The 14,628-nt window shown below is 40.2% G+C and overlaps 1 protein-coding gene across 3 annotated transcripts in view; it reads right to left on the reverse strand.

The window, feature by feature from the left end:
* The window catches only part of coro2ba (coronin, actin binding protein, 2Ba), a 46,944-nt gene that overhangs the window by 5,180 nt on the left and 27,136 nt on the right, over positions 1-14,628 (reverse strand). For 2 of the 3 annotated variants that reach the window (XM_083933863.1, XM_083933864.1), the window contains exons 2-9: positions 14,215-14,415; positions 6,355-6,471; positions 5,417-5,566; positions 4,225-4,389; positions 2,629-2,745; positions 2,421-2,525; positions 1,450-1,546; positions 1,016-1,128 (exon numbers count right to left, since the gene is read on the reverse strand). In XM_083933863.1, the coding sequence (XP_083789989.1) occupies positions 1,016-1,128; positions 1,450-1,546; positions 2,421-2,525; positions 2,629-2,745; positions 4,225-4,389; positions 5,417-5,566; positions 6,355-6,471; positions 14,215-14,415 (1,065 nt within the window). Of the gene's footprint in view, positions 1-1,015; positions 1,129-1,449; positions 1,547-2,420; positions 2,526-2,628; positions 2,746-4,224; positions 4,390-5,416; positions 5,567-6,354; positions 6,472-6,894; positions 6,940-14,214; positions 14,416-14,628 lie in introns of those variants that run through there. The other variant, XM_083933865.1, reaches the window with a different exon arrangement.

Here is a 14,628-nt window from a genome sequence, read left to right on the forward strand (position 1 = left end):
TAAGAGCAAGGCATCCATTTTTGAATGAAGATTTTGAGAAACTGGGAACCAGATTTAAATGTTATACAGCAGTCTTGCATTTAGGACCCTTTGAACTATCTAAAAATGTTGTATAACATCTTTTCCTCAAACATTTTTACCTCAGATTTATTTACTTACTACTGAACTCTAAGGCCAGATGACAGCAAATTAGCCTATGGCGTTTTTAGTGTAATGGTACACCATTTTCAGGACCCGCATGTACCGCAGTAATGCCTTCTAAAAATTGTCAGTCAAAGATTTTCTGATTTGTCGGTCTGTAATGACTCCAAAAATATATAGTTTTACAAATCCCCCCCAAAAATTGAATGAACAAATTGGTCTGAACATAGTGTCCTTGACTTTCCACTACATTTAGAATATTTTCACCACTTTACCTTGCTGCCAGACAGCATTCGGCACTACATTTCCGCAACCATAGAACATCTGTATTCGTACACCTGTTCAGTCTCCCTCTGCAAAAGTTATTCTTCTGTGTACTCCGGCTCATAAAGAAATCCTCTTGCTGTTATAATCACTCATTTTTATTTTCTTGCTTTGGTCTATTCCATAAACCTCGGAAAGCGTGACCCAAACAGCTGATCTGCGGTGTAATGGTGTGTGTGGCACAGTTGCACTTCGGTGTGGGAATAGGGTTCTACGATTGAGGAAAAGTAGGGCCAAAGGACGGAAAAGTAAAGCTGTGAAAATATCCTAAATATAGCTGTCTCCATCCACAGCTTAGCTTCTGTGCCTGTCCTCCTTCCTGCTTCTCCAAACTGGTGGCGTGCAGACTATTGGTAATCAACTGACCCTGGATGAGTATCTCGTACAACCCAAGTTCAAAATAATCTGAACTATGCTTTAAAGCCAGACAAAAGCTACCTAATGGCTCTTTAACTAATTTTGTGCTGGGTATATGTGACATATTGCAGAAAAGATTAATAATGAGAGAACAGAGTAGAATCCATTCGTGAACTATTTAATTCCCACTCACCCGTCTTGGCACAATCATGGAAACAGGCTCAATCAAACCCTTCAGAGTGATGAGCTTGTAGAAGCGGAACACCTCGCAGGCTCCCACATCCAGCCCGTGCTTTGGCATCACACCTGCAGGCAAGAACCGTGTGGTGACGAAAAACATTTCCACAACATAAAATCCCTTCCCAGAATTCATGCCTAATTGGAGTCACATCAACAAGGGAAACATATCAACCAGCTGCAAAATGACAGCAGGTTAGTGGAGCTCATAAAATTACACTGAGGGGATTCACTTCACTCTTTTCTTCCTTCAGTGAATTTCATCCTTTCAGCCATGCAACACCACTTTTAGAGGCGTAACCCCCCTCCCATCCCTAAAGACAGCTGATAAACTGGTAAGGATCCGTCTTTCTGATCATACAGTATACTGTTGGTTAACAAATGACTTACCGAGTCCTTTCTGCGGGGCTGGGGACCTGAACTCCATTAGGTATTGTAAGTAGGGCTTCTCTGTGGTAATCTCAAAGTAACGGATGTTGCCGTCCCCCTGTCGGGGCACCAGAATGTGACTATTACACTACAGTTAAACAAGTAGTTCTCCAAAGTTTGTTTTACATTTGGCGTCTTCTTAATGCTGTAAGTACAGCCTCATCTTATTTGGTGCTATGCTCCGAAATTTCAAATCCCAGAAGTTAGTTTCAAATTGAGGGAAGGGTATTAAGGATGAGAAAAGCATGAATTTATCTCTTGTAGAGCAGCTATTTGCAGCCACCCGACAGCACTTCCTGACAGCACTTCTCAGAGTTTGTTGTTTAAACGTGTCAGGGCATTAATGTGCGGGAATTGTGTGACTTTGCATCTTAAAAGCGCTGACAGATATTTAAATGATATTTCATAGTGTGACACAACTTTCACAATTTGAGTGACATTCTCTAAACTGTTTCAGAGAAAACATTAATACTGAAAAAGAACCTGAAGAAACAACTAGTCAGTTCACAGTCAGTAAACTGTAGCTTAGTGTCAAATATGAGGCATAAAAATAGATATTAATAACATATATTTGACACCATTTTCACTATTACCTCTTCAATATATGTATAAGGCACCTTCTGCTCCGCTATTGTGGTAATGGGATGCATGAAGGCCACATTTTGAATTATTTATTACTCAGAATTATGTACATATGCTCTTGTAAATTAAAAAAGGCATCTTACTTTATTTGCCATAATACATTTGTACTGATTGCTTATACCCTGTTACCCCTGTCAGGTAAGTTATGCTGATTATTCAATAAACTTCATCGTAGAAAAATCTGTCAAAAAGTCAGAGTTCAATGTGAATCTGACTGAGGTACATCTGAGAAATATTACAGTCCCGGAAAATCATTTCCTTGTCGTGAGCCAGTAAGGATCAGCACTGACCTTGCCTGCCAGGTACAACATGTGTGTGTCAGTGTCATAGAAGGGAAACAACAGTCCTGAGAGGCCGTCTATGTCCTCCTCCACAATCGGCATGGATAAATCCTCCTGGGAATAGCAACACACACACATGCACACAGGGAATTACACACGCACTTGCTCCACCCACTCTGGCATTACATGCATGAGCCATATGGAGGTGTTGTCTGACCTGATCCCAGAGAGCGATCTGCCGGGTGTTCCAGCGTGAAACCCCTGTGGTGAGCAGTCGCTTCATGTTGCCCAGGAACACCACCCGGTTTACGCGGTGGTTCTTATAACTGGCTTGCTGTTGGAGCCGCACACAAAGACAGAGCTTCAATGGTACATGCACCCGCTAGGAAAGTTCCTTCTCTTGTATATTACCAGTATTTATTCCTGTGACTTTTATATTGTTGTGTGACATTACAGAGAAATGATACAAAAACGTTTTTATGATTATTCAGAGGAGGGGTTCACCTAGGAAGCATGTGCTCTATAATCAATATTTTGATGACATGAAGTAAGATTTTAAGAACTTCCTATAGTTTTTATTAATTATTCTACAAGCTGTGCATAGCAGCATGAATATGATTGTATCTCATTTACTTTGAAAGACCAAGGACAACAACACGCCTCTGTTGGAATCTTTGAAGGTGTCAGGATTTGTCCCCTTTCCTTTCTTCCTGCCTCTTCTACTCCTCCTGCTGCCTGGTACTGATCACCTACTGTATACTTGGTGCAGCATGTGGATTTTAATCAGAAGCCATTTCATGCTGATCAGGCAGCAAGATCACTAATGTCAAGCCTTACTGTAAGTGGTTGAGAAGTGATGTGGACAAGCTGCAGCATCCTCTAGTTTTATTTAAAAGCAGTAAATATTCTTAAAATTGTTAAGTAACCTGGATAGAAATTAATTTGACCAAAAGTTTGGCATGGAGCTGCAATTTTACCAACAACCTCAGGGCTCTAAACCTATGTTTTCTATTATTTTCTCTTCATTTTATATTGTTGAATAAGTGTAGGGAACCCAACATGCCAAGCCCTTTGTGGGTTCTCTGGCATTCCTTTGCATGTTCTTTTAATATCTTAATATCTTCTTAAATGTATTATTGTTGTTTTTTTACATGTGCTAAAAATAAATACAATATAATTTTGACTTGGCTAGTCACGCTGCAGTTCGCTTTACATCTTTACATTAGTTGTACATGTGTGATCTGCACAATCTGAGGAGGTGGGTATCAAATGACAAGTTTAAATGTGTTTAAATGATTATAATACATTTATTTATCATAGAAATACATATATGCTGTGTTAGTGACATAAGTGACTTAGTAAATGCTGAACGGCCCCCTGATGTTGGGGCTGGAGAGGGTTAAAGACAGGGCTCTGTGCAGGACAGGTTCTCCCAAACAAAACTGGGAAAATTTGCTTTTTATGGACCTCATTTTGCGAGTGGAGGCATTGTCATGTTAAAACAGGCCAGTGCCTCCTCCAAACTCCTTGGAAGTATTGCTTAAAATATCACAGTAAGCTTTAGCATTACAATTTCTCTTAATATGAACTAATTGGCCCAAACCATGAAAAACCGCTCCAGACCAATAGGACATAGTTTTATAGTTAAATTATAACATACTGCTACAACTACAACTTCAACTACATGGACACTATAATTTTAAAGCCATGTGGGGAATGAGTGGTTCAGTAGAGAGGAAGCATGTGTCATTATTGTAGGACCATCAATTCATAATATTCTCAGTAGCATTGGTTGTAGCCCCCTCCCTCTGACCTGAAGAACCGCCCCGGAGCGCGGCTCAATGACACGCAGCTTCTTGTCTTTGCAGCTGGTGGCCAGCAGGCTGCCGTCTGTGTTGAAGGACATGCTGAGGATGACGTCAGTGTGGCAGTCGATCATTTTCACGGGCTCTCCGATCTCCAGGTTCCAGATCAGGATCTGACACAGTCGGGAGAGATTGTTCGGGTGGAGCTGTTAGACGGCTGTGGTGCTTTGAATAAGCGAATTTGAGTGACTGCTACTGTTAACACATCAGACAGTCTCTGCTGATATCAAAGTGTAATAAGAAGAAAGAAATATCCCAACTCGGTTCTTTGGAAATCACTAATTCAGTTATACAGGCCTGTCGAGGGGACGTCAATACACAGGGCTGCAACAAATGATTATTTTATGGATTAATCTGTCCGGTAGTGTTCTGGTAAATCTATTAATCCTTCAGTGTATATAATGACAGAAAAGAACCAAAATGCCAACCACAATTTGTCAGAGCCCAAGGTGTCATCTTTAGAGTTTACGTTTTATCTGACCCAAACTTAGAAATATTCAATTTACAATGATGTGGATGAATTAAAGGTACAAAGTTCTCACATTTAAGATGCTAGAAACAGCAAATAGTTGGCATTTTTCGCCTGATAAATGTATCAGCTAAAAATAGTTTGAATAATCTTCAGTGGATCAACTAATCGATTAATCCAACACAATGGTATCTCGTAAAAATACTTTCAACGTTACAAATAAATGACACACACTGACAGTATCTAACAGTGCTTCAGTATCTAATGGTGGTGGGAATATCTAGACGCCTCACACTGTATCCACCTGTGGTTGCTCAGCCGTCCTTATCATTATCCTTATCACACTTAAGTCTATCTTAGAACGGAAACACGGCACACACATCTGTAACGTTACCATCCAATTGGTTCAGCTGTATGATACATACAGCCTACTCTTACAAAATTGCTACAGGCAATCATTATGTAGAGAGTTGGGCTTTGAATTTCTGATTATCGACTTTATCTGCATCAACATAAAATCAAGCAAGAATCATGATACCAATGTTTTTCCCACCATTGTTATCTAAAAGGGATTATTTCCTTAGACCTGTATTTATTGTTAGTTAATCATTGTGCTGTCACATATATATTGTGTTGATTTTGTGCTTGGTCTCTTATTGCCGATGCGGTACCTTGTAGTCGTAGCCGGCGCTGAAGAGAATGGCGCTGCTGGTGGGGTGCCACTCGATCACACCCACCCGTCTGCTGTGGCCGTACAGCTCCAGCACCGCCTCCGTCATGTTGCGCCTCAGACCGCCCTCTGGGATCTCCCATACTCGCACCTGCCACGTTCACACAGTAAATATTTAGGCATACTAAGGACACACACACACATACACACACTCACACACACACAATCACAAACATAGTCCTACAGGCATTATGTTTTTTCAGAGGCCACTTCATATCTTTCATAACATGAGCTCCAAACTACAATCAGTACGACACAGCTAGAGATCCCTCTGATCAAAAATAGCACATGGTATCAATGTAACCCGTTGCATTAGGATTAGACTGGATTACAGCGATGGTTAGAGGCTCTGTGTTGGACCAGAGGAGATTATCCTTCAACAAGTGAAAGTGCTATAAAGGAAACGGTGCTACCATGGCTTTACTATGCTCAAGTAATGTAACAGGTGTATGTACTGGAAAAAAGGCCTAAAGGTTCTTAGTGTATGTCATGTAACATCTGACATTAAGAGTAATGCTCATTTACGGTCGATATTGTGTCTGATGTCATTTATGCACTCAACATCAAGTGGATTGGTGCCTTGCTTAAAGGCATTTCACATCTGTCATTTGCCATTTTCAGGCCACTTGCTCACAACAACAACATCCAGAGCAGCTGCCAGCAAAGCTCCACACACAAGACCGCATCCAGCACAGACCCTCTGAATCAGAGACCCTCTGGCCATAATGACTTGATGACCTCTTTGCCTTCTGGGCCAACGGCTGCCAGCCTCAGCATCTAACATACTCACAGACAGATTCCACAGTAACATTACCTCTATAATCATCAGCTTAGGTGTGCAAAGCAGACATCAGAAATGAAAGAAAGTGGGTCACTTACTGAGGTGTCCTCAGAGCAGGATGCTATGATGTTTTCAAAGAAGGGATTCCACTTGATATCCAGCACGTTGCCTTGGTGGCCACACACTTTTGGGTAATGAGAGTCCAGGCGGCCAGACTGAAACAGAACGACAGAAGTACGTTATTTAAATTGACTTTTTTTGTTCTAGCATGAAGTTAAAAGGAATGAAATGATCAGCATATATTATCGTCCACTGTACTTTGAGTCACAGTGAATAGGAGATGATAAAAAAATTTTAGTGACCCTTTTCACTGCACATATTTTATTTACTTTAACACATCCTCTGATCAATATTTTCATCATCCTGCACTAAACTGTAACAGCTTTCTCATTGTGAAACAGTTATATTGTACATATTTTTTATTTCTTTTCATATGTTTATTGCAATTTTCTATTCTATATGTTATGTTATTGACTGTTTCCTTTTTATATGTTTATTGTATGCAACAAACGTCAACGCAAATTCCTTGTAAGAGAAAACCTTCTTGATCATAAACCTGATTGTGATAGAATAGATACATGCATCTTTCTGCATCTTGCACAAAGAAATGCATACAAGACACCCAGTTTACTGCATCTGTGGTTAAACAACGTGTCACAAAATGAGCATTAATCACACAAAACAATAGTAGGAAAGAATAGAACATAGCCGACTTAATAAACAGTGATGAAAATGATAAGAAAGGGCCTTTTATTAAATAGTTTTTCCTACTGGACACAAGTAATTCATCCGTGTTCATTTATTATCATTCATTCATTCATTCATCTTCAATCACTTGTCCCTATTTGGGTTGCGGGGGGGCTGGAGCCGATCCCAGCTGACAATGGGCGATCATTTATTAATTAATAAATACCTGAACAGAACTATTCATATCTTTTATTGATGTGAATATGGAAGCTAATATAATGTTATAAATATTTAAATCACACCAGTGAGATGACTCGATAAACCCTGAACAGAAGCAAAGCAGACATGGTTATTGTGCAGGGACGTCTGAGGCCCATCACTGTTATTGCAATAACCCACAGAGTCCACAGAGGGGCAGTGGCTCATAACAACACATGACAGAATCCTCTTAATGTCGGTCATGTTGTCATGAATGTTTGATGTCACTTCAATCCACTGACCTCTTTTTTTATTTCCTCAGAGACTGGTTTAAAAGCGTCGGGTCATGCCTCAGTGAAATCCTGTGTGTGTGTGTGTGTGTGTGTGTGTGTGTGTGTGTGTGTGTGTGTGTGTGTGTGTGTGTGTGTGTGTGTGTGTGTGTGTGTGTGTGTGTGTGTGTGTGTGTGTGTGTGTGTGTGTGTGTGTGTTTACATTCACTGTCCTCACTGAACCCTGAAGATTCACTCTAGATGCATTAGCACGCCTTAACCGACTCTACTACAATATAATAATACATAATACAGAACTATAATAAAAATTAATTTGCAGCATCTCCGCATCTTAAAGCTCAAAGGGCAAATTAAATAATTAATTTCCAAACTTTCCCCTTGCACTCCTCAAACTAAAAGCTATTTAATTTAAATAACAGCAGGAGGCAAAAATGGTGAAAACAGTCAAACAGCCCAGTAAGGGTTAGGAATAAATAATTCTGTCGGCCTATGAATGGTAAATTTTATATTATATTGATCAATATTAGAATGCTGCTGACACCTAGCTGACAAGTAAGCTAGCATATCCATATAAATATAATCTCAGCAATATACATACAACATACATATACAATGGATACAGTGTGTGTATATATACACATTAAAAAGCAGGAAGTCTGCCCACAGAGAAATGTTTTATGTTTGTCGAACAGACCGAAGGTTTTGCTAACAAGATGATGAACCCATGCCAAAGCCAAGAGACCAATGTCTGCCAAACTTTGACAACAGTGACGTGAGACATCGATTCAGTCAATAAAAGAGGAGACTAAGACTAAGCAGATTCATAAACAAATTCTGTGATTTTCTGCTAACTTTGGCCGACAGTAAGTTCTTCTTACTACACTCACATGGAAACCCAAATGTGCTTCATGTACATGTAAAAATGTAAACTTGAGGAAAGTAAGAAAAAAAGGTAAATGTAAAAAAAAAAAAAGACCAGCCAGGCTAATGCCATGGTCTGATGATGTGTTAGCGTTTCCTATAAATGTTACCGTGACTGGGAGGTTTTAACATGGCCTCAAAAAATTAATAACATGGGATCTAAGGGACTCATTATTAAGAACTAATTACCTGCAAAGACATAATGTCTGTTGGGAACCACAGAGTTCAGGATCCATGAGGCACAATGAGGAATTTAGAAATCGTAATAGATGTCTCACCTGTGCATATGCATATGTGCATATTCACGCTGGCTCTCTTTGTCCCCCTCTTCAGCTACATTTTCACTATCCCCAATCACTTCCTTGTCATTTGCCATCCATCCACCAGATGCCCCCCTTAAAAAACACTGCTCCACCCAACTATACACCCATTCCCACTTTCCTCCTCTTGGGTGCGTTCAGCCCCGACACAACATAGCTAAATGTTTATTTAAACTGCAATGCATTGAACACATGAGAGTTTACCTATGACGCTGTTGATTGGGTAACACCTCCGACATACCCATCAAACGGGAGAGAACATACCTCAGACCCTGTTGCACACCGTTATGAGGTTCAAACCAGAAACTGTAGCAAAACTGGTGCACACTGTTTTGGACTGAACGTGTCCCTGCTCTACCTTGCCTTGCCGTCCACTTCCTCACCTGCATCACGCAATCACCACCTGCTTCCCATTCCCTCAGATTAGTTCCAGCTCTACAAATACCAGCTGTTCCTCTAAGTTTGTCATCATCATTTCAGTGCTGTTTTCTGTCTGCCTGTTACCTGCTCTCCAGGATGACCAACCTTGATAATGGAACAGGATATAAATAAAACAAAGAGCATTTACAACTCTCTCTCTACCACAATCAAGAATAAAAACATGAATGGAATAGTTTTACTAATGATTATTTAGATGACTGTCGGGAAAGAGTCATGGATCTCTTATTGATCTGTAATTCCCAATAAATCCCCATCACCACTACTCTTCTGTGGTTACAGTATTACTACTGTACATCCTATTCTAACAGCAGCATTTCTTCTCCGGCTATAATATGAAATAATGTCAGTGAATGAATTACAGAACAGCAGGGAATTAACAATTACTGTGGATTCAATAATACAAGTTTAACATTTAAAAGTAGGTCTCTTCTACCCTGCAGGCATTGGCAGTTTCTTCTGTAAATGAATTCAGTCTGACTATGAATCTCAGCTGAGGAAGATAAACATGCTGAGTCATGCTTTTAAAATTGAATTTATATCCTGCTGCTCTGGTTTATCACGCTAATTGTTGAATGCATGCTGTTTGTGCTTTCATGTTGTATGCACCGGCAGCATGGTCTGCAGTGGGGACGTCGGATCACTGTCACTCGACAGTAAAGTGGTTTGTTATGACCTCACAAAGACGGTTTAACTTAATGTTCATAATAAACCACAGCAAAATAACATCCTTATACATGAATATGCACATTGTGCTCAATGTTGAAAATGCCTTTTCTACATACTGTAATGCATCAAAACATGTACAGTACACTGTAAATTACTCTACATAGATGAAAAGTATATCACATGAGATACTACATTAAGTCCTGCTGGTAAACCGAAAACAAAGCAAAACCAGTAGAAGGTTTATTCATGATTAAGAGCTATTAGCTGGCAGCAGCTCATGATTATTTTTTATTGTAAGCCGCTGATTATTTCCTGTCATTTTGTCTATAGAAAAAAATGCTCATCACAATATCACAGAACTCAGAGAGAGCGTTTTTAAGCAAAGAAAAGCAGGAAATCCTCACATCTGAGAAGCTGAAACTAAGGGTGAACTGGCTTTTTTAGCTGGAAAAATGACTGTAAAGATGATCAATTATTGAAAGCTGTTTCATACAGAGTGGTAATAGTAGGAGTCGTAGTAGCAGTGTTTAAAAAAAACACCACACCCACTGCACTCTCTTTCTTTGTCTGAGGTGATGAAGAGGTGTTTGTGACCTTTTCTGTCGATATCTGGGTCGGTGGGTGTGTGCCAGGTGGCGTCAGCGGTAGTCCTTCCACTTGCTGGTGGCATTGTCTGGGGAGCAACCATATGGCTGTCTCACAGGCTGTCATGGTAATAAATCTGCCGCGCTCACACCTCGCCTTTAGCCAAACCCACCACAGATTGGTTTAGTATTTCTAACGCAGGAGCTCATTTGGAAAGTGCACAAGTGTAAGGGAGCCCTGGATATAGATTTATGATTTTAGTTAGAGCTCATCTTTCCAAACTCCAGGCTCCACCTACCTATAACAATGAAGAAGAAGAAGAATTGCATTTATAAACGCTTTTCAAGCTTCAGCACAAAATGCTTTCCAGATTTAAATATATTCAGAATACAAATAATAACAGATACAGTATACGTTGCACTCAGCAGACTGCTTCTGATGATGACATCTAAACAACAGCGCAGACAGTAATTGATTTTGACTGAAGTGTGACTGGTTATATCACTCAGCTCACTCATGACTTTATTAGTCATTAAGCATTAAGCAAAATGTGCGTTGTAGACAGATCCTTAACACTGTAAATGTACGCCATAACCAACACGTCCTCATAACTAAACGACTGACTAGGTCGTTTGCCAACGATTTCCAAAACAACATTTGACACTTTGACTTAAAAATGTGCAAGGGTCGCAGTTTTACACACGTGGTTAACGTTGTGAAACTGAACTACTTACGTTCAGGCAACAAAAATACTTGGTTAGGGTCAGAAAAAGATCCCAGGTTGGCTTAAAATGCGTCACAGATGTAACTAAGTCAGTTCGGAGCTCCATAAAGTAAAAGATCAGTAGAAAAAATACTATAAAAATAAGAAACATGTTTTTACTTTGCATCCGTATGTTTGTATGCCTTATATAAGATTGCTGATTTACCAGAAACTGCATGAAACAGCAGAAATCATCCCACAGAGGCTGTCATCTGTGCTGCTGCTGAATATGAGAAATGCCCTTTATTGACTCGTCAACTCAGCAGAAAACGGAGGAAATGGATGAGTGAGATGCTTTGACGAGGAGGAAATCGATAAGGTTATGGTCTTTAGGCGGGTCACGGATAGAGTCACAGCACAGCATGAAAAATACCACAGTTAAATATTCGTTTTACTTTAAGAATTCTTTACTGTAGATGCTAATGTGCAATGTGTGTATTTCGTCCTATAATCAGAACATCCAATGAGAAAGAACCACTTCAAGATAAGATTTTCTAGTTTAGTACAAACTATTAGAAACTTTTGAAAAATAACCACCTTGACTGCCTTTAAAAAAATATCTGAAATGAAATTAGTAATAAGTAATAAGCCTTTTCTTTTGGGCGGCAGTAGTTCAGTCCATAGGAGACTTGGCTGGGAACTGGAGGGTTGCCGGTCCGAGTCCCTGTGTGGACCATGAATGGAGTGTGGACTGGTGGCTTGAGAGGTGCCAGTTCATCTCCTGGGCACTGCCGAGGTGCTGTTGAGCAAGGCACCGAACCTTCAACTGCTCGGGGCGCCGGTCACTGGCAGCCCCCTCGCTCTAACATCTCTCCGTTAGTTGCATGTTTATAGGTCCTGTTTGTGTGTGTATTTCGGGCCTGTGTGTGTAAACTGAAAAAATAGAGTGAAAATTGAATTTCCCCATTGCGGGACGAATAAAGGAATTCTTCTTCTTCTCTTCAAGACTGGCCTGACTAAAAAAACCTTTGTCAGTGAATCCTGTGTGAGTAAATTATACCATACAATATAAAAAAGTCCCCCGTGAAAACAATATTGCTTCTCTTTCTACTTTTGTAAGCAACCTTTTTATAAATCGACATGGTGTCAGCAAGCGTAACTTTCATTATGTGATATTGTGCAGCTCTTCTTCATATATATTATGTTTACTCAAGAGTTAACTCTGTTCCTCTCGTCTACATGACAACACTGAGAGTTTTCCAAAAGATCGTTCTTTCAGAGACCTAAAACGCGTTTTAGAAGTGGACAAAAAACCCAAAACGCACAGAAAAGGCTATGTTTTTAAAAACTGCCTGGATAAGTGTTGATTCGGCCTAAAGAGAAAGAAACAAATTGTGAGGCTGAAAAGCTGAAATCACCACAGCTCATGGTGATGTAAATTAAAATACAGCTGAGGGCTCCCTGCTTCACACAGCAGAACCACTCAGCTTACTGAATACTTATTCTGCCTGATAACAGCTTGACTCGACCCGGCTCGGCAGCCAGGAGCTTTTCAAGTATGTTGGCAGAGTCGCTCTTAAAGAGGCAAAGGACTTTATGGTTCCTCAGACCCACACTCTTAACTATAAAGTGGACTGAGAGGCAAACTACATTAAAGCCTTGTGGAAAAATACCACTCATATTTGAACTGCACGCTTCATGGAATATGCCAACAATCAGCATCACACGGTAAATATGCTGAATACATGAACACCTCAGTTCCTAGTAAGCATTAAAGCAACATATAGATACATGGGTGTCAAACTGATGCAGTAAAGGGCCGTGTGGCTGCAGGTTTTCATTCCAACCAATCAAAAACACACCTGGTCCAACACATCAACTGTGTGAAGACAGTTCAGGTGATTGAGTAAGTCGAGTCAGGTGTCTTCACACAGTTGATTTGTTGGACCAGGTGTGTTTTTGATTGGTTGGAATGAAAACCTGCAGCCACACGGCCCTTTACTGGATCAGTTTGACACCCATGATATAGAAATTATTCTCTCAATCATCACTAACACACAAAATGTGAGCGAATGCACTTTTGGTTAAATTAAGTTCTTGGAAACATTAATTTCCACTTAAGTGTGAGACGATTATTTATCACTTAACTACATGCATAATAGCTCCTAAATATGGGACTGCAGGGCTTATCTTCCATATTAAAATCGGTTGTATAATGAATAATCCGCCAACAGCAGGAAAGCTGGATGTGAATTCTCAGTGAAAAGAAAACATATTCCCTTTTTATAAAATAAGAAAAAGAATCTCACACTTTCCACTACAACAGTGGCTTTTTGTTTTGTTTATAAGAAAATAACAGTACGCCCTTATGCGATCCTGCTGGCAATTCTACCTCGTTACAACTTTGGCTTCAAATTCTGGCTTGCACATTAAAGGCAGAAATACTCTGCGATAATAGGAACGGTCTGTGGTGAATTTGTGTGAACACAGTTGTCAAACTTCAGATCTCACTGTGCTGTGAGGTAGCTGAAACCACAGTAATCTGAAAAATGTATGGACAAAATATGTATGCTCTAAACTCTGAATAAATATACAGTCAAATACGGCATTGTGGCAGTAGCTCAGTCCATAGGTGACTTGGCTGGGAAGTGTAGGGTCGCTGGTTCAAGTCCCTGTGTGGACCATGTCTGGAGTGTGGACTGGTGGCTGGAGAGGTGCCAGTTCATCTCCTGGGCACTGCTGAGGTGCTGTTGAGCAAGTCACCAAACCTCCAACTGCTCGGGGCGCTGGTCACTGGACGTCTCTGCATTAATTGCATGTATAGGTCCTGTTTGTGCATGTGTGTGTATTTCAGGCCTGTGTGTGTAACATGATTAATAATAAGAGTGAAAAAAATGTATTTCCCCGTTGCGGGATAAATAAAGTAATTCTTCATATACCTCAACATCATAAATGCTGTCACTTCAGCTTTGATTGTAAACAAAGTAAATTTTAAGTAATGCATGAATGAATACACTAACACTGAATTAGACAAAAACCGGGGCTGCATAACAACAAACAACAAATCAACAGTGTGACAGCAGTTACCTGGGATACAGGTATAACAATGAAAGAGCCCCCGCCGGCACTCTCTGTGACGACTGCCACGAACTTGGAGTTTACGGCGCAGAAGTGGTTGTCATGGACGTTCTTGGTGATGGGGATACCGTCGAAGCAGTGCTCCCGGCTCCCCACTTTTCCGTAGACATTTCGAAACTTGGAGTTTCGGTAGGTCGGACGCCATGACATCTGGGGAAAAACAAAAATAAAAGTTAGTTTAAGCTCTGTTGTTTTACGGAACATCCTGATCTTTATTAGTGCTGCGACTAATAATCGTTTTCATCATCAATTAATCTGATTCATTGTTTTGACTTCTTAGTTCTCCGTCGATAAAATGCTAGAAAATGAGGAAAAATGTCCATAACAATTCCCAACAGGCCACTGTGATGTCTTGTTTTGTCT

The sequence above is a fragment of the Echiichthys vipera genome (assembly GCF_963691815.1).
Source record: "Echiichthys vipera genome assembly, chromosome: 1".
Classification (NCBI taxonomy): domain Eukaryota; kingdom Metazoa; phylum Chordata; class Actinopteri; order Perciformes; family Trachinidae; genus Echiichthys; species Echiichthys vipera.